The sequence below is a fragment of the Engraulis encrasicolus genome, chromosome 14 (assembly GCF_034702125.1).
Source record: "Engraulis encrasicolus isolate BLACKSEA-1 chromosome 14, IST_EnEncr_1.0, whole genome shotgun sequence".
NCBI lineage: Eukaryota > Metazoa > Chordata > Actinopteri > Clupeiformes > Engraulidae > Engraulis > Engraulis encrasicolus.
In genome coordinates, this window is record NC_085870.1 from 45902720 (window position 1) to 45927901 (window position 25182).

The window sequence follows — 25182 nt, forward strand, 5'->3', positions numbered from 1 at the left end:
ACTGGACCCTGCATTGATCCCTAGCCCGTACTCCCCTGATCTACAAGCATACAAACACGAGATGGAAAATAGACGTTTGGCTTTTTTTTATTTTGCTTTTTCCACTGATATATTTTCTGAAAAAATAAAAAAAAGACCCCTCCTGTATGAAATATGTGTTTGACATAACAAACTGTTGCTTTTAAAGGAAGATGTACTGTAACAAAAGGGTTATTATACGAGGGTCACGCTAGATTTGTATTCACATTTCAACGATTACTATTTTTTATTCTTATTAATATTATTGTTCTGGGTATTGTTGCTATTGATGGTTGGTGTACCTTAAAAGGCTGTTCTCCCCTTCCACTGTTCTCCATGCGTGTGTGAGTGTATGGGGGCCAGAATACGGAGGTGCGGAGTGAGCATGCTCGCAAGACGAGTGCATTTTTGGAGGTCGCCAGCGAGGTGAACGACCTTGAACTGTTGCTCTGTGGTCTTGTGAGCCTGTCTCTGACTGAACTGAGGGAGTAGAGGCCAAGTTCACTGTTTAAGTGAGCAAGGAGGAACCCTGTCTCTCTCTCTCTCTCTCTGCTGTACTACCACATCAGTTTATGTCCCTTTCTTTGTGTCCCCTATTCTTTTTTCCCCTCTTTCTCTCTCTCACTCCCTCTCTCCCCCCTCTCTCTTTTCTCTGGTCATGGGTCTGTCTTTTCTCCGGAAGCTTCTTTGGCTGTCTATTCTTTTTTTTTTTGGGTGGGGGTTGAAAGTTGGGCTGGTGGATTTTGTCATATGTTGTCCAATTTTTTTGATTGTTTTGTTTGTTTGTTTTTTTGTAAAGCTTATGATTCATGTTGTATTAGAGCCTCCAGCAACAATAAAAAATGTAAAATGCTACTTGTTGTGTGCAGCAGTTTATTCATATAAATGTAGGAATTTAATGAAGTATGTTTACAAATCAATCAATCAGTCTTTCTCACAGATGAGCACCTGAGTAACGTTTTTGTATTCTTATTTGTAGTTTATTTGGCAAGGACAATGCAGTGCGCATTATTACAAACATGACATAGGAAAGCTTCGACAAAACGTGCAGATGTGAATACTACAGACAGTAAAAGATGAGCACCTGAGTAACATTTTTGTATTCTTATTTGTAGTTTATTTGGTAAGGACAATGCAGTGCACATTATTACAAACATGACATGGCAAAGCTTCGACAAAACGTGCAGATGTGAATACTACATACAGTAAAATGATAATTGCCACGTGGCTAATTTGCAACCCCAGTCCCTGATTAGGCATCCTATTGTAATAAAAAACATTATACATGTAAATCACATACACATAGAAATAAACAATTGAATGTCATCTTAAAAGATGTTTCCTAGAGTATTAAAACCTTATAGAAAAACTATATAGGCCTAATTGTTTGTGAACTATGTGTTGTGTGTGTGTGTGTGTGTGTGTTATCTATTGTGTGACATCATGATTAAAACTTAGTTTTTCCTTCAGCCAGTGTTGCATTGCATGCAGTCTCCTGAGTGCTCCAAGCGCTTTTGTGTCAGTCAGTCTATCTGGTCGCAGTAATGAATGAACACCGAGGTTTTAAGTCACAGCAGATATACAGCTGGTTCATGTGTCTCAGTGGCATCTACTTTGTGATGCTTGGAAAAAGCAAGTCTCCAGTCATTCAAGGGGAAACGGAGATGTCAAAATTAAAAGTAAAAAAAGAAACACAGTTCCCTTCCCACACATGTAGCTTATCTGAGTAACCAGTAGACACTTGTCTTACGATGAGCTGAGTCTGCGTTGGCAAATTTGTGGTGGGTTCTTATTACGTTGTTAGGTGTTTTTCGGTAACAACGGTCTATGGAAATTGTCTTTTCAGCTGATTTCAGCAAGATTGACACATTTGACCACAAATCTTTATAAACATTTCTTACTGATACTGTATGTATTGGGATGTGATTTCTTGGTTGAATGACTGGTTTAATTTAGAGGTGCACTGGGTAATATCTTAAGCGTTTTTCCCCCCCCAGAATTCAGGCTGCCCATTCACAAATATTTTCTCTTTCACAAATACTTACCACCATCATCAAATTCTATTAGTTATGACTGTGAAAAGTGCACTTCACATAGGCCTACATGAAAATGATATTCTCCATGTCTGCCATTTTAAATGTACATAAATAGACATTTCAGCTGTACAAATCACTGTACTTTGGTAATACTAGTAAATAATATTAGTTAACTATTTATATTCTTGAAAAGATGAAATTTGGCAATAGGCAGCAAATTGCTTGCTCAACGTAGGCTACAACAGGCACAACAGAATTATTCTGTAGCATTTCATAGACAGTTACACAGTAATAAGCTTATTAGGGGGGCGTTCTCTCAATAGTTCCAATGAGGAAAATATTCCCCTTCCAACTTGCTGGATGAAAAGAAGATTGCGCATCACTGACATGCACAGATTGCACACATGCGATGGAGTGGTTATTACGTGATACAAACAGTAGGAGGCGGCAAAGGTCTTAATACATTCATTTGGGAGTGGGGACATCACAGGTTGGCCCGCATGGTTCACATGAGATAGCCTTCATCTTTCTGCGCGGTGAAAACCAGTGGCGCACTGCAATCCCAAGTACTTGTTGTGTAAATATGTATATTCAGATCACCAAATAACCTTTGGCTATAGTTGCACAAGCTGACTGTAAAAAAATAGGCTGTAACCTAAGACTAAGCAATTGTGTCCCTTCACTCTTTAATTCAGTGAAACAATGAATTGAGACTTTTTGGGACGAATACCTTACTGGTTTAGTTGTTTTACCTCTTCGTCGCCATACATTGAACCGCAGTTGCCGAGCCGTTGAGGATCTGAGCCTTTTCTCATTCAAGTTGTAGAAAATGCGCTCAGCATGACTCCTCTTTGTCAACTGGCCGGGTTGTTGGCAGTCCTCATCGGGCGGGATGCATTGGCCAGGCAGCTTTTAGTGATATTTAAATGAAGAATGTCTGCTAAGATTTACGATCCCCGGCCCCAACGACTTTTATGAGCGGCTGAAAGGCAAAAAGCACAGAGGGAATGCAACCGACCGAGAGTAGTCAAGTTGGGCTTTAGCCTACCCTATGCCATTGTTTGAAATTTGGTTATCTTAAAGGCCAATCTGGTTGCTGGCTGGAAAATAGTCAAGTGAGGCCAAGAAGCTTATTCCATAAGGCTCACAACAGTGATTGTTTAAACGTGAGAGGTGTCCTCAGCCTCCAGAGAGACTAAAGGTAATATAATATGGGTTCATTGATCTTATAAACTATAGCTGATTATGGAAATACTGGGGCCATATGTCCATGATCTTTTGTAAAACGATTGGCAACCGTCCCACCAAAGCGGACAAAGTTAATCTAAAACATTCAAGAGTAGCCTATAGTCCCTATTAACAATGATCACGAACAAATGAAAAAAAAATGAATTCTAGTCATTTTGGTTGTGGGCTAACTCAGTAGTGTTAGTTTTGTTTTCTTTTTTGAATGAACAAATAGCCTACTCAAAACGTTTCCCACTGTCCCCAAAAAACACAAAGAAGCCCATTGGCCTTTTGTTTTCTCCACCACTAAAACAAGTAGAGTTGGTCACAGTTGAGTCGCCCTTGTAATATGGTCTCCTGTCGTTATCCATATAGGCTACTTCCCACCCCACCCCCTCTCCTCTCCTCTCCGCTCCCCCTCTCTCGCACTCACTCACTCCCTCGTTGTATTTGAACAGGTTTATGGTAATGAGAAGCCTCAAGGCGCAGCACTAGTCGGAGCCATTTTAATCATTCACGCCAACGGAGAGAAGGTGTCGGCGTGGAAGAGGAGTGTATGTGTCTGTATCGGTGTTGTGGCTCAGGCAAGGATACTGCGGTTTCTCACAATTCTGTTGGATGAGCTACTGTGGAGTACTGGGGAGAGCATGGATACGCCGCAACAAAAGGGAGCGACGAGACGGAAAGTTTGAAGGAAAGGCTGGCGCAATTTCATTGACCCGGAGTCCCGGAGATCAGAACTGAGAAGCGATATGTTCCTCATAAAGTGGGATTTGTTGTTTGTTGTTTTTGCGCTGTGGAAACTAATCTCTCAGACGAATGGTTACACTGTACACATAAACGAAGATGCGGGGCCGGGGACAGTCCTCTCAAGTCTGGAACAGAGCGGGGCTTGCACTTTGGACCAGGTAATTGCTCCGAAATTCACAAAACCCTTCATTCAAACTGATGCGACGGCGGGCATTGTGTCAGTTTCAGGGGAATTGCATTGTGACTTGTTTCTTTCAAACCCTTTCTCTGTGTATACGGTTTCGGACTGTGTGACTCAAGCACCCGGTTTCAGGCACCTTTTAACTACTCAATACGATGTGCATGTGCACGGCAGGAACTGTGTAAACAAACACAAGCATAAAACGAAATGGGACCTTGATGTTATAAGTTTGTTAAATGTCAACAACCACCAGAGCGAGTGCTTCGAGGCTGACTCGTATCTTTTCTCTGTGTGGGATCTGCTGCCCGAATCTATGATCCCCAACAATGTGCACTGCAATGTTACTGGGAGCTCAATATTCTACATTTCAAATGGACAACTGTTTGTTTCACGTGCGCAATGTTTTAAACGGGAAAGTTTGGTGGAGTTTGACCTGCGCTGTAAGGGCGCCGCCGAAAGCGTGGGGAAGCGGAGGCACGATAACACCCATGACATCTCCGTGCACTGGCGCGTGGGTCACGGCTCTTTCAGACACGGCTATCTGGAGAAGTTGCTCAAGAGAGCGGCTCAGTCCGACTCGGGTATCGTGAGCAGGAGGAAAAGGAATGTCAACAGTAGCCCTCAGTTCCAGCCACCCATGTACCAGGTGTCTGTGCCAGAAAACATGCCAGCTGGCACTCCCGTGATTGTTTTGAAAGCTGTGGACTCTGACGAGGGGGAGGCAGGCCGACTGGACTACTTCATCGAGGCCCTCTTCGACAGCCGCTCCAACAACCTATTTGCCGTGGACCCTGTCAGCGGGGTCGTTTCCACCGTGGAGATACTGGACCGGGAGACCAAGGACACCCACGTGTTCCGCGTCACCGCAGTGGACCATGGCACACCAAGGCGCACGGGCATGGCCACCCTCACCATCACCGTCAGTGACACCAACGACCACGACCCCGTGTTCGAGCAGCAGGACTACAAGGAGAGCGTGAGGGAGAACCTGGAGATCGGCTACGAGGTGCTGACGGTCCGTGCCACTGACGGAGACGCCCCCATGAACGGCAACATTCTCTACCGCGTCATCAACAGCAACGGCACCAACGACGTGTTCGAGATCGACTCGCGCTCGGGCGTCATCCGCACCAAGGGCCGCGTGGACCGCGAGACGGTGGACGCCTACACGCTGCTGGTGGAGGCCAACGACCAGGGCCAGGACCCAGGTCCTCGCAGCGCCACGGCCACCGTCCACATCGTAGTGGAGGACGAGAACGACAACGCTCCGCAGTTCAGTGAGAAGCGCTACGTGGTGCAGGTGCCAGAAGACCTGGCGCCCAACACTGAAATCCTGCAGCTGACCGCCACAGACCAGGACAAGGGCAGCAACGCCGTGGTCCACTTCAGCATTATGAGCGGCAACACCCGCGGCCAGTTCTACATCGACGCCCAGAGCGGCAAGATGGACCTGGTCAGCCACCTGGACTACGAGGCCAACAAGGAGTACACGCTGCGCATCCGCGCCCAGGACGGAGGCCGCCCTCCCCTCTCCAACATCAGCGGCGTGGTCACCGTGCAAGTCCTCGACATCAACGACAACGCGCCCATCTTCGTCAGCACCCCCTTCCAGGCCACCGTGCTGGAGAACGTCCCCATTGGCTACTCGGTCATCCACATACAAGCGGTGGACGCCGATTCCGGGGACAACTCGCGCCTGGAGTACCGGCTGGTGGACACCACGCCCAACTTCCCCTTCACCATCAACAACAGCACGGGCTGGATTGTGGTGGCGGCCGAGCTGGACCGGGAGAGTGTTGACTTCTACAACTTCGGCGTTGAAGCGCAGGACCACGGCACGCCCCTCATGTCCTCCTCGGCCAGCATCAGCATGACCATCCTGGACGTGAACGACAACAACCCCGAGTTCACGCAGAAGGCCTACTTCATGCGTCTGAATGAGGACGCCGCCGTGGGGACCAGCGTGGTGACCGTGTCGGCCGTGGACCAGGACATCAACAGCGTGGTCACCTACCAGATCACCAGCGGCAACACGCGCAACCGCTTCTCCATCACCAGCCAGAGCGGCGGAGGCCTGGTCACACTGGCGCTGCCGCTGGACTACAAGCTGGAGCGCCAGTACGTGCTCACCATCACCGCCTCGGATGGCACGCTCTACGACACCGCCAAGGTCTACATCAACGTGACAGACGCCAACACCCACAGGCCTGTGTTCCAGACCTCGCACTACACCGTCAACATCAACGAGGACCGGCCCGTGGGCACCACAGTGGTGGTGATCAGCGCCACGGACGAGGACACGGGGGAGAATGCGCGCATCACCTACTTCATGGACGACAGCATCCCGCAGTTCCACATCGACCCGGACACGGGCGCCGTGTCGACCCAGATGGAGCTGGACTATGAGGACCAGCTGTCCTACACGCTGGCCATCACGGCGCGGGACAACGGCATCCCGCAGAAGTCCGACACCACCTACCTGGAGATCCTGGTGAGCGACGTCAACGACAACTCGCCGCGCTTCCTGAGGGACCGCTACGCGGGCTCTGTGATGGAGGACGTGCCCGTGTACACCAGCGTGGTCCAGGTGTCAGCCACCGACCGCGACTCGGGCCTCAACGGACGTGTCTTCTACACGTTCCAAGGCGGGGACGACGGAGACGGAGACTTCATCATCGAGTCCACCTCTGGCATCGTGCGCACGCTGAGGCGCCTGGACCGTGAGAACATGCCCACCTACAACCTGCAGGCCTTCGCCGTGGACAAGGGAGTGCCGGCGCTCAAGACGCCTGTGGACATCCAGGTGACCATCATGGACGTCAACGACAACCCTCCCGTCTTCGAGAAGGACGAGTTCGACATCATGGTGGACGAGAACAGCCCCATTGGCCTGGTGGTGGCCCACATCTCCGCCTCCGACCCGGACGAGGGCAGCAACGCCCAGATCATGTACCAGATCGTTGAAGGCAACATCCCGGAGGTCTTCCAGCTGGACATCTTCTCCGGGGAGCTCACGGCGCTCATGGACCTGGATTACGAGGTGCGCTCCGAGTACGTCATCGTGGTCCAGGCCACCTCGGCTCCCCTCGTCAGCCGGGCCACCGTCCACATCAAGCTGGTTGACAAGAACGACAACGTACCCGTGCTCAAGAACTTCCAGATCATCTTCAACAACTACGTGACGGACAAGTCCAACAGCTTCCCCACGGGAGTTATCGGCCGCATCCCGGCCTATGACCCGGACGTGTCGGACCAGCTGCAGTACACCTTCGAGGCGGGCAACGAGCTGAACCTGGTGCTGCTGAACCAGAGCACCGGGGAGATCCGACTGAGCAGAGACCTGGACAACAATCGGCCCTTGGAGGCCTCCATGAGGATCGCCGTCTCAGGTGAGTCGAATCAACCGAATGGCCTTCTTTGATGCCAGTACACCTGCTTACGTACACACACACACACACACACACACACACACACACACACACACACACACACACACACACACACACACACACACACACACACACACACACACATTCACACACACACTTCTAGGATATGCATACACCTCCTTACCTACACACAAACACATACTCACACACATACTCTGTCTGTCTCTCTGTCTCTCACACACACAATTTTCACTCACTCACTCACTCACTCACTCACTCACTCACTCACTCACTCACTCACTCACTCACTCACTCACTCACACACACACACACACACACACACACACACACACACACACACACACACACACACACACACCCTTCTTTGATACTAATACACCTCCTTAGAGCTGAGAGGAGTTCCATTATTTGGAGGTCATAGAAAAAAGTGGTCTCAGTAACAGTCTGTGCAACCTGATCCAAGAGTGTAGTACGTTTTCTAGACCAGCAGGCATGTAGCAGCAATGTTATACTTTTGCAGTGTTCATTGATGATCTGCCTTATTACTGCTGGCTTACGGAAATGAAAAAAGATCAAATGCAGTTTCACAATCCCCCTTGGAAATGTTAATCGCAGCCAGTAGAGCATATGGATCTTCTGGTTAAGTGGTTTAGTGACTGGTCGAGATTATTGAAACCAAAACAAAGGTTAAACGTCATGTTATTGTCTTGGTCTTTGTCTACGAAAATGAAGTCACAATGGGAACTTTTTTTGTTCAGAGTTGTATGACTCTGTGTAACATATCCCGGTAATGTGATATTCACCTGCTTTTGGACGTACTACTGTCTTTGGTATTAGAATAGATGTCTCTAGCCAAAGTCAGAACAGTGATGGGAATCATCATGCAGAACAACACCAGAGCTAGGCCTGAACACAAACTTATCCAGAGTCAGCAGCGTTGTATTAATCCGTCTGGCTTAAGTGAGTTAACCTGGTTCTGGAAATAGTATCTTGTGATAACTGCAAGATTCGTCTAGCCAAAGTCAGAATGGAGTCATCATCATCATTCAGAAACAACACCAGAACTGGGCCTAGATCCAAAGCTCCAGCCCCAGTCAGCTGCCGGCAGAGATTACTGCTGTATTTTACAGGGCATTATCCGCCCCGATTCATGTGGCTTTGAAGAGGTCCTCGTGAAATGTTTAATGCAGGAGCCGCTCAACACTCTCTCTCTCTCTCTCTCTCTTCTCTCTCTCTCTCTCTCTTCTCTCTTCTCTCTCTCTCTCTCTCTCTCTCTCTCTCTCTCTCTCTCTCTCTCTCTCTCTCTCTCTCTCTCTCTCTCTCTCTGTGCCCGCCAGTGTGCTTCGAGCCTTTATATTAAACATGAAGAAGAGGGAATAATTAACATTCAAAAGACTGTGGCTGATGTGAGCAATAGATCCAGTGGTGTGTGTTTTTAATAGGAAAGGATTAGTCATCCCTGATATCCCTTCTTTTTAACATTCTGCGCAGTGGCGCTTGACTGAAAACCGGGCTCAGAGGTGTGACTGACTGAGGGGGTTTATAAAGACATTGGTCACAGGAAATGTTGCAATTGGGGTTGGTGGGGAGCAGAGCGAGAGACCCCCCCTCTCTCTCTCTGTCTGTCGCTGCCTGTCATTTGTCATCTTGTTAGGTCGCACGTGTTGTCACAGCGACTTGATTGTGATCAATGTGTTGTCATGAATTTAAATGGCAGTTTGTGTGAGTGTGATGCATTTGCCAGGCTGGCTGGCGGGGACCTTGGGGTAGAGGGTAGGCCTTAGGAGGTGCTACTCTGTCAAACAGAAGCATACCATATTCACACCTTGTTTTAACCCCTTGGCCACCCAAAACAAACAGTTAAACTTTGGTTTGGCGGAGTACAATGCTGTCTCAGGTTTTTTTCTTTGGTCATATTTGGCTTCAATTTTTGCCACAGTTATTTTGTTCTTGGGATATAGGGTTTACTGGAAACTGTAGATTTGTCCTGCGGGATGCAGGAATTGCAAAATGAATTATCCAATCAATAATCCTAAGAGCTGCTGTGTCAGATTTAGCTTTTAACACAATTTTCACCTTGCAGGAACTCACACACATAAGTTGATTGCACATTTAAGTTGATTGTCCTTCTCCTCCATCACGCAATATCTATTTTAGCCAACATATTATCACAGCTACATGGGGGGCTAATGCCATTTTATTTTTAATAATACCAGACCTGTTGCTGTCACTGCTATCTTTAGGGCAACAACAATCTCCTCTTGGGAACATGCTGCTGCGAACTGTGCTCGTGAGCCCTGTGCCTTTTGCCTTTTGTGTTTAGATTCAACAACACGGGAGGCCAATAAATTTTAAACTTGACACCGCAAAGCACCGGTTTTAATTCGAGGCTGGCCGGGAAAAATGTGACTGAACCTGTAGAGCGGTGTGGTTTGTGTTTGCCTCCGTCTGTGCTGTGGTGGTGTCTGTTATGAGTCACTCTGCTCTACTCGACTGTGTGTGCCCTCTGAAAGCTCTGGCCTCAGCCATGACCTTAACTGTTAGCAGAGCTTTTCATCATCCTCTTCATAACCCACCACGTTTTTATTTTCACTTTTGTCAGGCACTGGTCTGGTTTCTGGTATCAGGCAAGGTTTGAGAGAGGAGGGGAGGAACCTTGATGCTTACCCTTTAAATTAAAAAAATATGTAGACATTTTTGTGCCTCTATTATTTGATGAGCTGGTAGTGACTAGGAGAGGACAGGAAATGGTTAGGAGAGAGAGATCAGGAAATGACCTTGGGCTGGGATCGAACCCGTCTCCCCAGCGTAACAATACGGTGCCTTAGCTGTTTGAGCCACAGCCAAGGCTCTCTTTTTATTTTTATTTTGTCATTTAACGGATATTTCATTGGTGGCTGTCTTGGAGGACCTTATGGCAAATGATTATGACCACAGCAGGAGGTGACGGTGATAATGGCAGCAGTGTTGATGATTTTATTCTGCTCTCCTTCCACACGTGCTGCTGTCCTGGGGCTCGTTACCTCTGCAGCATCATTACCGTGGCACTGAGCCATAGCAACGACGAGCACGGTTTTCTTTCTCTTTTTTGTTGTTTATGGTTAAAGTTCCCATGAGGCGCTTTAAGGAAGAAGTAGGTCCCCTGGAGAGAGAGAGAGAGAGAGAGAGAGAGAGAGAGAGAGAGAGAGGTGGAGGCTGAGGAGAGCCTTGTCTTGGAGGAGACGAGACAAAACTCCTCGCTAGCCGGATCGATCTTCAAGGCTTTAGGGGAGAGGAAGGGAAGAAGGGGGGTTCCTGTTGGACTCTGGAACAAGCCTGGGGTTGTGGATCAGCATGGGGGTAGTGAGGGGATGGAGATGGGGATGGGGATGGGGATGGGGATGGAGATGGTAGAGAGGGGGGTCGTCAGAAGGGGAACAGCTGTGGCCTCTCCTCCAGACCAATTAGAGTGCTGGACACTTCAGAGGCTGGCCCTGCACCTGCTGAGCTGTGTATATCAGATGGACGGAGAGAGAGAGAGAGAGAAGAGAGAGGGAGAGGGACAGAGAGGTGGGGGACATGAAGGAGGTAGGCATAAAGCATAAATAGGTGAGGACGGGAGAAGAGGGTTGAGGGGTTGTGGGGGGTTATAGTGAATGGAGAGGTGAGATGGTAAATAAAGTAAAAGAAATGAAGGGGGTGGATGGGGGAGGAAGAGAGGTGTTAAGAAATGATAATGAGTTCCTATGAAAGGGGAAGAGTGTGTCTTGAGTAGCAAAGGCAAAACTGCACTCAGTAACTGAATCATGAGTTTTAAACCAGATGAGCTGTTGTGTGGAGTGTTGGAGCAGGCTGTGTAGCGCAGCCAAGCGGAAACTGACAGATGTGTACTGTATGTCGTCACGTGTTGGGTATTTATTTTTGTGTTCTAACTCATGTTGGAAACCCCATCCCAATGCGCGCGCACACACACACACACACACACACACACACACACACACACACACACACACACACACACACACACACACACACACACACACACACACACACACACACACACACACACACACACACACACACACACACACACAAACCACTGTCCCAGATTCCTCCTCTTACCTGGCATGCTGGCTGTTCTCTCCTGTTATATAACACCCCCACTTCCCACAGCACTGTCCACTCACAAGGAAGGGAGCTGCCATTGTTGTTGCTCTCCTCACCGTCGGTGCGTGCGTGCGTGCGTGCGTGTGTGTGATTGCGAAGAGGGCCTTGCTGTGTTGTAGCTGGAGCTGGAGTCAGATTGGATATCACGGGAAGATTGGAATGGAAATATCTCTATGCATGAGACTGAACTAAGGTGCCGTTTCCACATAGCCGGATATTTTTGAAAACGCTTTGGTTTTGGCCTTTCGTTTCCACATAAACAGAGTTAAAAAATCCACATATCAAAAATACAAATATCCCATCTAGGGCCCTGTTACAATGGAGTTCTTATTTTTATCCACATGTTGCGTTTACACCTAACCAAGAGACAAAAAATATCCACATTTAAAAATATCCAGCTATGTGGAAACAGCACCTAAATCAGCCCTGTTCATCAACAATCATTTGAACAAAAACATGTGGATGACGCATACACTGTTGGATGCACATTACAGCTACAAACGGTTACATTTCTAACACAAACAGTTAGAGTAGGAACAGTAGAGTCTAACTCGTCTGTTCACTCGTGCCGTGTGTATGTGCATTCAGGCCTCCTTCTAATCCTCCCACCAGCTATGCTGGGGGTTGTTGTGTCCCTCCAGGGTGCCCCAAATGCACACACACACACACACACACACACACACACACACACACACACACACACACACACACACACACACACACACACACACACACACACACACACACACACACACACACACACACACACACACACACAGGTTTCGGGTAAACCTGTCAAAACAGAGGCCCATGTTCCTCGGCTCCTCCATTCCACTCCAATCCATTTCAGCCTCTGAGAGATCATCACTTGTTCACAGCACACAGTTCACAACTCCACCCGCTACTAAACGCTGGATTAATCCACTCTGCACTCAATTAAAAGAGCCAGATTAAACGGGGCGCTGCCTCGGGAGGAGGAGTGTGTGTGTGTGTGGGGGGGGGGGGGGGGATTGGTTCTAGGCTGGCATAGGGCCCCCCCAGCCCGACCCACCGTTAGTTAATATGCTGGATTAAGAATGCTTATTGCCAGTGTCGCTGGCTGATTGACTGTGTTGCGGCAGGATTGGAACTAACTGCGCTGCGGGCCAATGGGCGATTTCTCAAAGCTAGATTACAGCTGTAATGGCATCTGATGAGACGATTTAGCGGCCTTGGTTCACACACACACACACACACACACACACGCATGCACAGATGCAGACATACACACACACATACACAGATGCAGACACACACAGATGCGAACACGTACTGCTCACACGTACAGACTCACACATACGCATACTGTACACACAGGCACGCACACACACACACACACACACAAACACACACACACACACACACACACACACACACACACACACACACACACACACACACACACACACACACACAAACACACAGAGCAATGGCACATGCTATGTCCTCTCCTGCCGTTGTCAGGCAGTAAATGCCCAGCAACCTTCACCAAAGATGAAATTACAAGGAGGTTCACAAGCACGAGAAGTGAATGGACGCCTAAAGCTGCAGGCTGATGTGTAAAGCTGCAGGCAGTGTGTGTGTGTGTGTGTGTGTGTGTGTGTGTGTGTGTCTGTGTGTCCGACTGTGTATAAATGTCAAGGTGCCTTTAGATTTTTTTTCTGGCAGTGCCTCCCTCTATATAAACGGTGCTCTTTAATAGAGCGAGGTGTGTGTGTGTGTGTGTGTGTGTGTGTGTGTGTGTGTGTGTGTGTGTGTGTGTGTGTGTGTGTCTGTGTGTGTCTGTGTGTGTCTGTGTGTGTCTGTGTGTCCGACTGTGTATAAATGTCAAGGTGCCTTTTAGATTTTTTTTCTGGCAGTGCCTCCCTCTATATAAACGGTGCTCTTTAATAGAGCGAGGTGTGTGTGTGTGAACCTGTGTGTGTGTGTTTGAACCCACACACTGTGCTTGGTTGTTTGTTCTGACCGTGTGTGTGTGCATGCCTGTGGGTCGCGCTACACAAACTAGAGCTCTCGGGGTTTGTCAGCTGCCTACATACACGTAGGTGGTCTCTGACTGACTGGCCTCTGCTATCTACTGTTGCTCTCTCTCACTTTCCACTCTGTCCATCTCTTTTCCTCTCTCCTTCCTTAATCTCACTTTTATGTCTTTCTCTCTCTCTCTCTCTCTGTTATCCCTCCCAACAGCTCTCGGTCAGGGCTTCCCATTCTGTCGATCTCTCTTCCTCTCTCCTTCCTCAATCTCCCTTTTGTCTCTCTCTCTCTGCCTCTCTCTCTCTCTCTCTCTCTCTCTCTCTCTCTCTCTCTCTCTCTCTCTCTCTCTCTCTGCCTCTCCCTCTCTCTTCCGCTCTTCCCCTTCTTCACCTACCTCAGAAAAGTGGGGCATCTCCTTGGAAGGGGCTGAGCTTGCCATCGTCTTGTCCCCATTAACTCTACCCTCTCACCTCTTGCCTCAAATGGTTGGCGTGTGATGACGCACTCGAGGATTTGTTGAGAATAATCACCACAGTACAGTGACCTGAAACTGATTTCTGTATTTTTTCGCCATTTGGACAACCGTGGGTTTATTCATGTGGCCTGGTTGATAGTGGTGGTTTTTCCCCAATTTTTCCCCAAAGTTTCATTTTCCAATAAATTGTAACAAAGGATGTGCAACTTCAACATGAATTGATCCCATGCCCCCACCCCTTCCCCATATCAAACCATGAAATCAATAACAGTATCTTGATGATTAGAATAGGACAATTATGGGGTTTCTCATGGTCGATGTAACAACTGACATTTTTTTTTTGTTTAGGTTTTTTTTTTGTTTATTAGCATATTTGACAGGGACCATGTACAAGACAGTACCAGAGTTAGCTAGAAGCTAGTTTACATCTGTGGTCCCTGGGCAGGGAGCTAAAAACATGCACACATTTAAAAAACATAGACAATACTATGCCCTACTGTTGCCACTACAATTTTTGAGTCAAGTTGATGACTACATTTTGATGATTTTGTGTGTGGAGGGTTTTGTCATGGTTATTTGGGCCTCTGTCCATGCGTGTTGCTCTGAGGGGGGGGTCGCCTGGGGGTAATGGCTGTCGTCTGAGTCACTCTCACATCAATGCAGTGGCCTGACTGACGTTTTTGTTTTGTTTCGTTTCATCTGCATGCAAAGTCATCCGGCAAGTGCGTGTGTGTCTGAGCACGTAAAATATTCAAATGAGTGTTTTGAATATGGGGTTGTTTTTGTTGCAGCTGTGTGTACACACACAAGAGACGCATACAGTCCCTGTTGATGTCTTTTGAATTGGCTTCTAGCTAAGTAGGACCTGCATGGTTTCGTTTTATTTGTTGTCTGTTTGTTTGTTTCTATGTGTGTTTGTGTCTATATTTTGCTCTCCTTCTCTCTTTTTTGCTCTATTTGGTTATTCTTCCTGTGGGTTATTTCTGTCGCTAACTCCATCTCTTTGTCTTTCTCTCCCCTCTTGGCCCCATGTTTGCTTATTCACCCCTATATGTGTCCATATCTCTGTTTCTTTCTCTCTCTCTCTCTCTCTATCTCTATCTCTATCTCTATCTCTATCTCTCTCTCTATCTCTATCTCTATCTCTATCTCTATCTCTATCTCTATCTCTCTCTCTCTCTCTCTCTCTCTCTCTCTCTCTCTCTCTCTCTCTCTCTCTCTCTCTCTCTCTCTCTCTCTCTCTCTCTCTCTCTCTCTCTCTCTCCATCATTGTGGGGCCCCTGAGCAAACATGTAGATCTGCTGCTTTTATCCAGAATATCCTCCCCACCCCCATGTCCATTCCGTCCCAACAGCAGCATCCCTCCCCTAGCTGCCTAGTGTGTTCACCAGGCTCCAGCCCAGCGTTGCTGGACCGGCGCTCCCTAATGTCATTAAGGGAGATTAGGAATATGAGCTCGCACGGGATACTGTTCCTGGCCTGGCCTGGGCTGGCTGCTGCCCCTGCCCTGTGCCCCCTGATCCCTCTCCTATGTCACTTCTCTCTTCTTTTTTCTTCCTCTCCTCTCTTCTCTTCTCCTCTCCTCTCCTCTCCTCTCCTCTCCTCTCCTCGCCTCTCCTCCCCTCTCCTCTCCTCTCCTCTCCTCTCCTCTCTCCTCTCTCTCCCCTCCTCTGCCACCGCTCTCTTCTTTTTTCTTCCTCTCCTCTCCTCCCCTCTTCCTTCTTCCTCTCCTCTCCTCTCCTTTCCTTGCTCCTCCTCCTCTCTTCTCCCCTCTCTTCTCCCCTCTCTTCTCTCCTCTCTTCTCTCCTCTCCTCTCCTTGCTTCTCTCCTCTCCTATTCTCCCATCTCCTCTCCCTCTCCTCTGCTATTCTCCCTTCTCCTCTCCCTCTCCCTCTCCCTCTCCTTTCCTCTTCTGTCTTCCTCTCCTCTTCTTTCTTCCTCTCCTCTCCTCTCCTCCCTCTCCTCTCCTCTCCCTCTCGATCCGTCTACTCCGTCTCCCGCAGCCGGCTGTTTCAGCTCCCTGCTCCGTCTGTAACATTAGCTCCACAACACTGGCTACACCAAATTAGCGCTGTATAGAGTAGATAAAACAGACAAGTTAGCAGCTGTGCTGATTTAAAAAACAACTCTCTCGTTTTTTTGTTTTTTTTGTTTTTCATTTTAGTTTTTTTGTGTGGAAAGTTCACTTTGACCTCTGAGCCGGAAGAATGGTCGGTCAGGCACACATATCCCATGTCTGAGTAGTTTTTCCATCAGAGTTGTTATGAAGTGTGTTGTTTTTTCATGATGGCCCCACAGCACACACCTGTGTCTAATTCAGTAGCTCCTACCACTGTAGACACACTGCAGTAAGGAGTTTATATAGTAAAGCTAGACATGGACTGGAGTTTGGTAATGTCTCTCTGTGTTCTGATTCTGCTCAGTGAGCTTAAGCAGGTGCGAGGGAAGGGGAAGTGTTTGTGTGTGCGTGTGCGTGTGCGTGTGCGTGTGCGTGTGCGTGTGCGTGTGCGTGTGTGTGTGTGTGTGTGTGTGTGTGTGTGTGTGTGTGTGCGTGTGCGTGTGCGTGCTCGCGCGTGTGTCGGCCCACTTTCCCCCTCCCATGAGGTCATTAGTCAAAGGCTCGCATGGAATTTTGGGAAATTTTTGTCTTCTTTTTTTTTCTCCCTCCCTCCCCCACCTTTCCTTCCCTTTCTTTGTCATCTCTTTTCACAGTGTTCCCTGCCGTACCTGTTGCTTGCTGCCCTGTTCTGTGCTCTTGGTCTTGGCTGGGATTGTGGCACTGGTCGCTGTTTCTACTGTTTCAACTCTTTTATCTTTCGCAGTGTTTGGTCTTTTTTCTTCTCACTGCCTTATTCTGTCCCTCGCTCACACACCCGCTCCCGCTCTCTCTCTCTTTCTTTCTCTCTCTCTCTCTCTCTCTCTCTCTCTCTCTCTCTCTCTCTCTCTCTCTCTCTCTCTCTCTCTCTCTCTCTCTCTCTCTCTCTCTTTCTTTCTCTCTCTCCCCATGTCCCTGCATTCGTCCCGTGCCTGAGATACTCAACTCTTTCACCCTCTTCCTCCCTTACACCCATTTTTCTTCCCTCTTTCATTCCACTTCCCCAGCACCCACACCACCACTACTAGGGCCACCTTCTTTCTTTTCACCCCCCTATGACTGTTGAGCTTGCACCATTTTTTTCCTTTTTTTCGCTCCTCTCTCCCTGTCTTTTTTCTTGATCTCTTGCTGTCTTGCTCTCTTGCACTCTCTCTCTCCTGCTCTCCTGCTCTCTTGCGCTCTCTGTCTCTCTCTCTGTCTCTCTCTCTCTCCCTCTGTCTCTCTCTGTCTCTCTCTCTCTCTGGTCGCTCACTCAAAGGGAAGAATGGCCAAGAGAAATGCTTTGTTAAGCGACCCGTTGTCATAGTGATCACAGCAATGCTTGAGAAATTCCTGGTGGGTGGGGACCGTCGGAGGAGGGGGGGTTCTCTTTTTTTGTGGACCTAAAGACAGAGCTGGGGAGGGAGGGGGGGGGGGGGGTGGAGTGGAGTGGATGAGAGGGGGTGTCATAGGGGCAGGGGTGGCCCATAAGTTCTTAGACTTTGGCAGGGACGCCATTTTATTTTTTTCTTCTAAGGGCCAACTGGCATCCTTGTTGCAATGAAGCCCGGTGCCGTGACCCCAGCTCTGAGCGGTTAATCCTCTATCATTCAGTGACCTTTTGACACCGAGGGGGCACTGCAACGATCCAATGAGAATTCACCCAAACAGCAGGGTCTCCATTCTCTACATTGGTCTTTTTTTAAAAGATTTTCCAATAATCGTCTGTAGCGGTTTTGTTGCCAAACTGGCGACTTTTCCTCAGGGCAACGTTTGTATTGTATGTCCAAGTTTTAATTGCAACACCCACTTTGTGTGATTGTGACTGGCTATTTGTAAACTAAGGTGCCAGGTCTCCTGAGCAGTTAATGGCCCAGCCGTGTTCGCACCAAGTCGTGATCTCCTGAATCTTATTTGGGAGCCTGGCAGTGGCATGTGAGTGCCGTGTGTGTGTGTGTGTGTGTGTGTGTGTGTGTGTGTGCGTGTGTCTGTCTGTCTGTCTGTCTGTCTGTCTGTCTGTCTGTCTGTCTGTCTGTCTGTCTGTCTGTGTGTGTGTGTGTCAGGATGGTGGGGTGGATTGTAAGGCTGGGCATGGAATGGTTTGAGTATGAAACGCGTTGGATGAATTCTATTCGATGTGGTGTGAGGATATGTACTCTAGGTGTGTATGTGTGTGGTGGTTTGGCAAAACTCGGCATGTACTGTAATGGTTGGATGAGTTGTATGGGATTGACGGTGAGGGCGGTGTGGTGTTTTGTATGGTATCTGATTTCCTGCCGTTGGCTCGTGTGACAATGGCAGTGTCTCCCTTTTGTGAGCCGTCCTCACCACTGCAGTGCTCTGTTCTGCTCTCTTCTCCTCTCCTCCTCCTCTACTCTACTCTACTCTGCTGTGGAGCCCGGATGAGCCAGAGGGCATATCTGTGTGTGAGAGTGTGTGTGTTTGTGTGCGTGTGTCTGTCTGTGTCTGTGTGTGTGTGTGTGTACCAGGGGTCTGGGTGTTCGGGATGACATCATCCCAATGTTTGGAAGGGGACAGAGACTGGGGATTAGGAGGCTCTGCCTGTTGGAAGGGGTAGAGCCCGCTGTCTGTTCTGGCATATCGGGCCATCCCATCTCACCACACCATACCACACCACACCTCCCCAGTCCCCCATGATACCCCCAGCACACACCCCTGCCCTCCCTCACATGGGCTGCTGAGTAGTGGCCGGATTGCAGGCTTACCGCTGACAGCTCTTTCTGGGTCTGGGGCAAAGTCATCTTAAAGGGCCTCCCCATCCAATACATACAATGTCATGAAAACCCAATTCTTGCCCCCTCCCTCTCTCCCTGGGCCTGGGACAACTGACCCCTTTGTGTCCCGCCCACCCTGTCAGCATCCCTGGCTGACTGTGTTGGTTCGGGCTGGCTGGCTGGTTTGGAGTCGCTTGCTGATCTCTTTGTTCCCCAACGTAGAAACTGTTTCCACACCTCTTCGGGAAAAGCGCTTCCCTGGCTGGAGCAACAGCGTGCACATGATGTCGAGCCAATGGCCAGTGAACGCATGCCATCGCTGTGCTCCAAAGTGATGGCAACTTATGGTGGGACTGCTGTATTTTTTCCCCTCTGTCTCTCTCTCTCTATGTCGTCCTCAGAAGAGCCTGTCTGTCTGCTGCAGAAAAAAGTTGCACTTTTTCACTCAGTCTATATGACAAGTTTCCTTGCTCTGTATGGGGGAATTCTATAGGCTAGATAATGATGAAAAAGCTAATGTTTGACCTGCTCAGGTGTAGGCTACTTGCCGACATGTTAACCATCAACCACCCACGCCACAAAGTTAATGTCTAGCAAAGAGGCATGTGCACCGACCACGGCCCACACACTGCTCTGGGCTCAAGTGAGCGGCGTCGCTCTAGCGCGCGGATCAATTCAAACTGACAGGATCATTAGACTAGCTCATTGTTCTTACTCACTCAACCATATTACCGACTTATGAAATTATTGCAAACACGCTGGTTGTGGTTTCTTTGTGATGTTAAATATGTTTTGGGGGTGGGGTGTAGTTGTGTCTGTGTCAGTGATGGTAACTACTGTTAAGGGTATTGCAGGGTTGCACGGATAGATAGCTAGCCTAACTAGCCAGATGGCTGCACCTGGAGCTGAGCCAGAACAAGTGGGTTTTGTTATGGTTTGGTGGCTCTGTAAGAACACCCTGGATCGTCTTACTTATTCAGCTGTTCTCCCATACCAGCCAAATGGACTACTACACACAGAAGGGCATTTCTCTACAGATGTGTGTGAGAGTCAGAGAGAGACACTGACACGAGGGAATTCCGACCGACCGTATCTGGCCTTTTCCCGCTTCTGCGGATTAGTGTAAATGGAAAGGGCATTAGTGGCATTATTTGTTTGTGTGGTTATGTGTGTGTGTGTGTGTGTGTGTGTGTGTGTGTGTGTGTGTGTGTGTGTGTGTTTGTTTGTTTGTTTGTTTGTTCTCTGTTTAGGGTTTATGGAGATGCATTTACCCTCATTTCCATCGGCTTAATTTGGAGCATTTTTTTTTTTACAAAGAAAATGACTTTGAGCTTTCGGATGTGCTTTTGAAGTTTGGGATGGAAATGAAATAAATTAGGCGGTTGGGGGGAAATTCGATGTAATAAAGCAAAGCTCTGCTCATTTGGAATTGAGAAGCCTGACCTTGAGAACTCTCTGGTCCGCCAGTCGGTCGGTCGGTTGGACGGTCAGGGAAAACTCGCTTGGTCACGCTCATGGTCTGCGGGCACTGACTAATCTGCCCCTTTCGCCACTCGCTTGTTCACTTCCCTCGCTTGCTCGCTTGCGCTGATGGAACAGCTTTTGCTTTTAACATGCAAATACCCGTTGGAAAGTCAAGACCCGAGTCTACGGTTTAAATCCACCTCGCTGTGCCCTCTTGTCACTCCATAATGGAGAAAAATCTCTGGAATGTGTTTCTCTTTTTTCCCTCTCTCTCCCTCCACTACTCTGTCGGAGAAACTGATCAGCCCTTAGTAAATGTGTGATAATAATGGTGGTGGTGGCGGTGGCAGTGGCGTTCCAATCACAGAGGGTCTCATGTCCCCAATGACCTTGTCATCTGATTTTCTGTGGAAATGCAGACATTGTGGATTAACAGGCTTTGTGGACTTGGGAAGGATGTTGGTCAGGAGAACTGGTCTCCCTCATGAGATGATTTGCGCCTGGAGGACAGAGGCCCGATAAATCCATTACGAAAGCGCAAACCAATATATTATCATGAGCGCAATTGATTTAGTTTTTTTTGCCCAAGGTAAAGAGGTTAAAGGGATTTACATTGTATTGAACATGTTGGACTCACATTCAACCTTTTCTTTCTTTTCTTGTGTGCAAGGAAACCATCATTATATACAAGAGTATTGTTGCAGTGATGCAGATATCTATATACGCACGCTCACACGTACGCAGGCACACACACACACACACACACACACACACACACACACACACACACACACACACACACACACACACACACACACACACACACACACACACAGGCATGTAGACACACACACACACACACAAACAGGCATGTAGACACACACACACACACACAAACAGGCATGTAGACACACACACACACACAAACAGGCATGTAGACACACACACACAAACAGGCATGTAGACACACACACACACACAAACAGGCATGTAGACACACACACACAGACACACACACACAAACACACACACACAGACACGCACACACACACACACACACACACACACACACACACACACACACACAGTATTCCTGTTTTAAAAGAAACTGTAAATCCCTTTTGGTACAGCTGTATTCAAAATCCTGTATTTTGAATTCTGCATCAATTAACGGACAGCTCATTGCGGTGCATAACAAATCATGAAAATTCCTTTCCTTTTTTGTTTTCAAGTAAATCAAAAAGCATAAAATCCTCATTGTCACCTCCTTTGTTTACAGTATACACACACGCACAAAATCCGCAGCGTAGTGTATCAGTCTTGTTGTTGTTTTTGTGAAAAGATGCTTTGGTCCAGTAACCAAGCAAAACACCCAGGCCAGTGAGCCAGGCAGTGAAGCCACTCACCCAGCTAGCTAGCCAGGCTTGTGGGTGCCCTGTGGCGGATGGTTTCCCTCCGCTGACCTCCCAGTGATATATGGAGGGTCCATGCTAATGTGGAGACCATCCCAGGAGCAGCTGTCCCCCAGGACAACAGGAGGATTCCCCCCCCCCCCCCCCCGGTCCCCATTAACCCCCCCTCCACCTCCTGGCCAGTACCATTGTCTATTACCACCCCCCTCTGCATCCAACCATCCCGCCGTCCCCTACTACCCCAACCACAACCCCTTACCCACCCTCCCCGCCTGTGGCCACTTGACGGCTTGGGTTATTCTTTTATTTTTAACTGGCGAAGGTCTTTATTATTAATGATCAACTGTAGCCCAAGCATGACCGATGTTGTTTGGTAGCCACCACCAGCCAATCAGAGATGGTCGTTTTGAAAGAAGCCCTCCCAAAACTCTGCCACCCATCCCATCCTCATCAACCCCCTCACACACACACACACACACACACACACACACACACACACACACACACACACACACACACACACACACACACACACACACACACACACACACACACACACACACACTCACACTCACACTCACACTCACACTCACACACATTCTCTCACCCTCGGCCAAGTTGCACCCCATCCATCTATTATTTTGCTGTGTTTCATGCGCTCCTATTAATATGCGGGGAGAGGATGGCGCCATGTTTAGTTTTGATGGCTATGCACTATTCGCCCTATTGGTGTGCGGCTCATGTGTCTCCTGGAATAGGAGCCTCTGCGCTAGTGTTGGTGTTGGTACTTCTGAGGTAGCCCGGCTTTCCGCCGCTGGCTTTGGTGATATAAAAGAAGAAATGACGGTCATGAGGAGCTAGCTAGGCTAGCTAAGGGACAGATATATGGGCCACGGCAAGCGGCTAAGGTTTCCTCTGCTGTGAACCGGCCGTGGTGGGTATTTATTTATGTGGGCTGGGACGGGAAGCTGTTGGCTTGGGGTGTCAAGGAGAAGCACACCAACTATCAGCAACCCCCAACAACCACCCTCAGCAGCACCCCCCCCTGTACCCTCCACCGTCCACCCCCACCGTACCCTCCTTACCAAACCCCAAGCCCAGTCTGATCCCCCAGCCCCAGACCCCAATCTCCAGACCCTGCCCCCCACCCTGCCCTCCTCTTTAGCTCAGCTCTCCCTGCCATAGCAACAGCGCAGCCAGTAGTAGTAAATTGCAGCAGTTAGTTCAGTCGGCACATTCCCCAATGACATTTCTAATGCGCTCTCCGAGCCACAGTTAAAACTCTTTGATCTTTGTGCACTGCTTTACTTTAAGCACGGCTGGCTGATGATGTTTATTTTTTTCCTTTCTCTCTCTCTGTCTGTTTTCTGTTTTCTGCTAATTGACAGAACTTCAGCAAACAAGGGTGTTGCCGTGCAGCGTTTTCTTAATGAGTTGCTGATTAGCATGAATTAATGAATCATTTGGATCTGGAGATTTATTATTGTTTGTTTTTGAACTTTTCTTTTTTTATGATCATTCGAGGCAGGCTGCCTATACTTGGCTGTCAAGTCGGCAGCCCTCCTGTATAAGAAGTCTTTTCTTTTTTCCTTCCCCGGTCTAGTTAGCAGCGTGGGGTGAAACGAGTACCTCCCACCCCCCTGTCTGTTCTCTTTAACCTGCCTGCTCTGCCGCTAATGTGCGCTGAAGGCTTGACTTCCTCACTCTGCATGGTCTCAATCCCCCCCCACTCCATCCACCCCCTCCTCACTCACGGCTGTGCTATATAATACGGTGTTCTCCGCCCACCTATTGGTGGAGTATGGTGGCAGAGAAGCTGACAGGAGGCAGGAGGTGAGGGATACGGGCTCAGTGGTCCTGGGCCCAGGGAAAGGGGGTAGGGGGCCCAGAGTTGAGTGGTCATTACATTGTATATATTGGGGAGGGGGCCCTTTCACATGTTTTTTTGTCCCAGGTGCGTCCAAAGCTGTCAGCCGGCCTGATTGTGGAGGTGGATTAAAAGCCTGTGCTTCCCCACCGAGCACGCCGTGTTCCATACACATGTCTGGTGGCACACGGGAGCCCTGATTCCGTTCCCATGACACCCACCACAGCACCTGGCTCATAGCAACGGGCTTATTCAAGATAAACTCAAATGATTGGGAACATTTAATAATGAAAAGGGCTGTCATTTCTCCAGCTTCCTTCATCCTTGCGAAAGACTTCGGCACAATAATGAAAGAAAAGCTATTTTTGTTATGCTGTTTGAATGTTCAGTGCTGTCTGACACGGAGGCATTATTCCTTGAGGTATCAAGGGGCTTATTTCTACGACTGTGGAGGAAAGTCTTAGAGCAGTGGCGGAACAATTGCACACAGGGCCCCAGGACAAAACACTAACAGGGCCCCCCAAGCGGCCTTCCAAGGTCACAATAGGGCCCCTGCACAAATGGGTAAGGGCCGTGGGCCCAGGGGCAAATGCCCTGCTCGCCCCTCCTATAGTTCCGCCCCAGTCTTAGAGCTGAGCAGGGCAGGATGATTATTTCCGTGGTCCTGATGAGGATGATGATCCATTCCCAAGTCATCCCTGTCTTTCTATTCTCACCACGGCAGCGGCGGCCCCTGCGGTAATTATGACACACAATCACGGGCCCCGGTGAAAAAGCCAGGACCCCTGCTGTCTGCCGGGCTGATTGGAGACAGACGAAGTAATTACAGTACAGAGGAGAGGAGATGACACCGGGAGCATGCCAAACCAAACGGAAGAGAAACGGCACGGAAACCCTCATTCGTTATGCAGCGAGCAGATGACACGGGGGATGGGGGGTAGATTAGAGACTGCGATGGCCAGCACCCGACCCCCTTCTTTCTCTCTCTTTCTTTCTTTTTCTTTCTCTCTCTCTCTCTCTCTCTCTCTCTCTCTCTCTCTCTCTCTCTCTCTCTCTCTCTCTCTGAGACAAGCTGTGGAACGAACTTGCCCTAGACCTCCTCATGCGGGAAAAGGTCTCCTCTGTTTTCATAATTACAGCGACATTCCTGTAGTCACTCTACCGCCTGGCTAATTGGATGATTTTGCTCTCTCACTATCTTCAGAGAAACGAAGGTGTTGTGAATCCTCCCACATCGGTTTTTATGTTAGTTTCTCTGTGAAGTAAGATAGGGATTTCTGTAGCTGTATTTTACATCTGTAATTAGTGTTTGATGTCTAAAAATGAGCTGAGGAAATGTCAGGTGTCTCGTTTTAATGAAGCCGTCTTTGTCGA

At 48.6% G+C, this 25182-nt stretch overlaps 1 protein-coding gene across 1 annotated transcript in view; it reads left to right on the forward strand.

The window, feature by feature from the left end:
- The first annotated feature begins 3781 nt into the window (after positions 1 to 3781).
- Positions 3782 to 25182, forward strand: part of celsr2 (cadherin, EGF LAG seven-pass G-type receptor 2) — a 137342-nt gene continuing 115941 nt past the window's right edge. The window contains exon 1 of the mRNA XM_063215926.1: positions 3782 to 7601. Coding sequence (XP_063071996.1) covers positions 4034 to 7601 — 3568 coding nt within the window. The 5' untranslated portion in view covers positions 3782 to 4033. The remainder of the gene's footprint in view (positions 7602 to 25182) is intronic.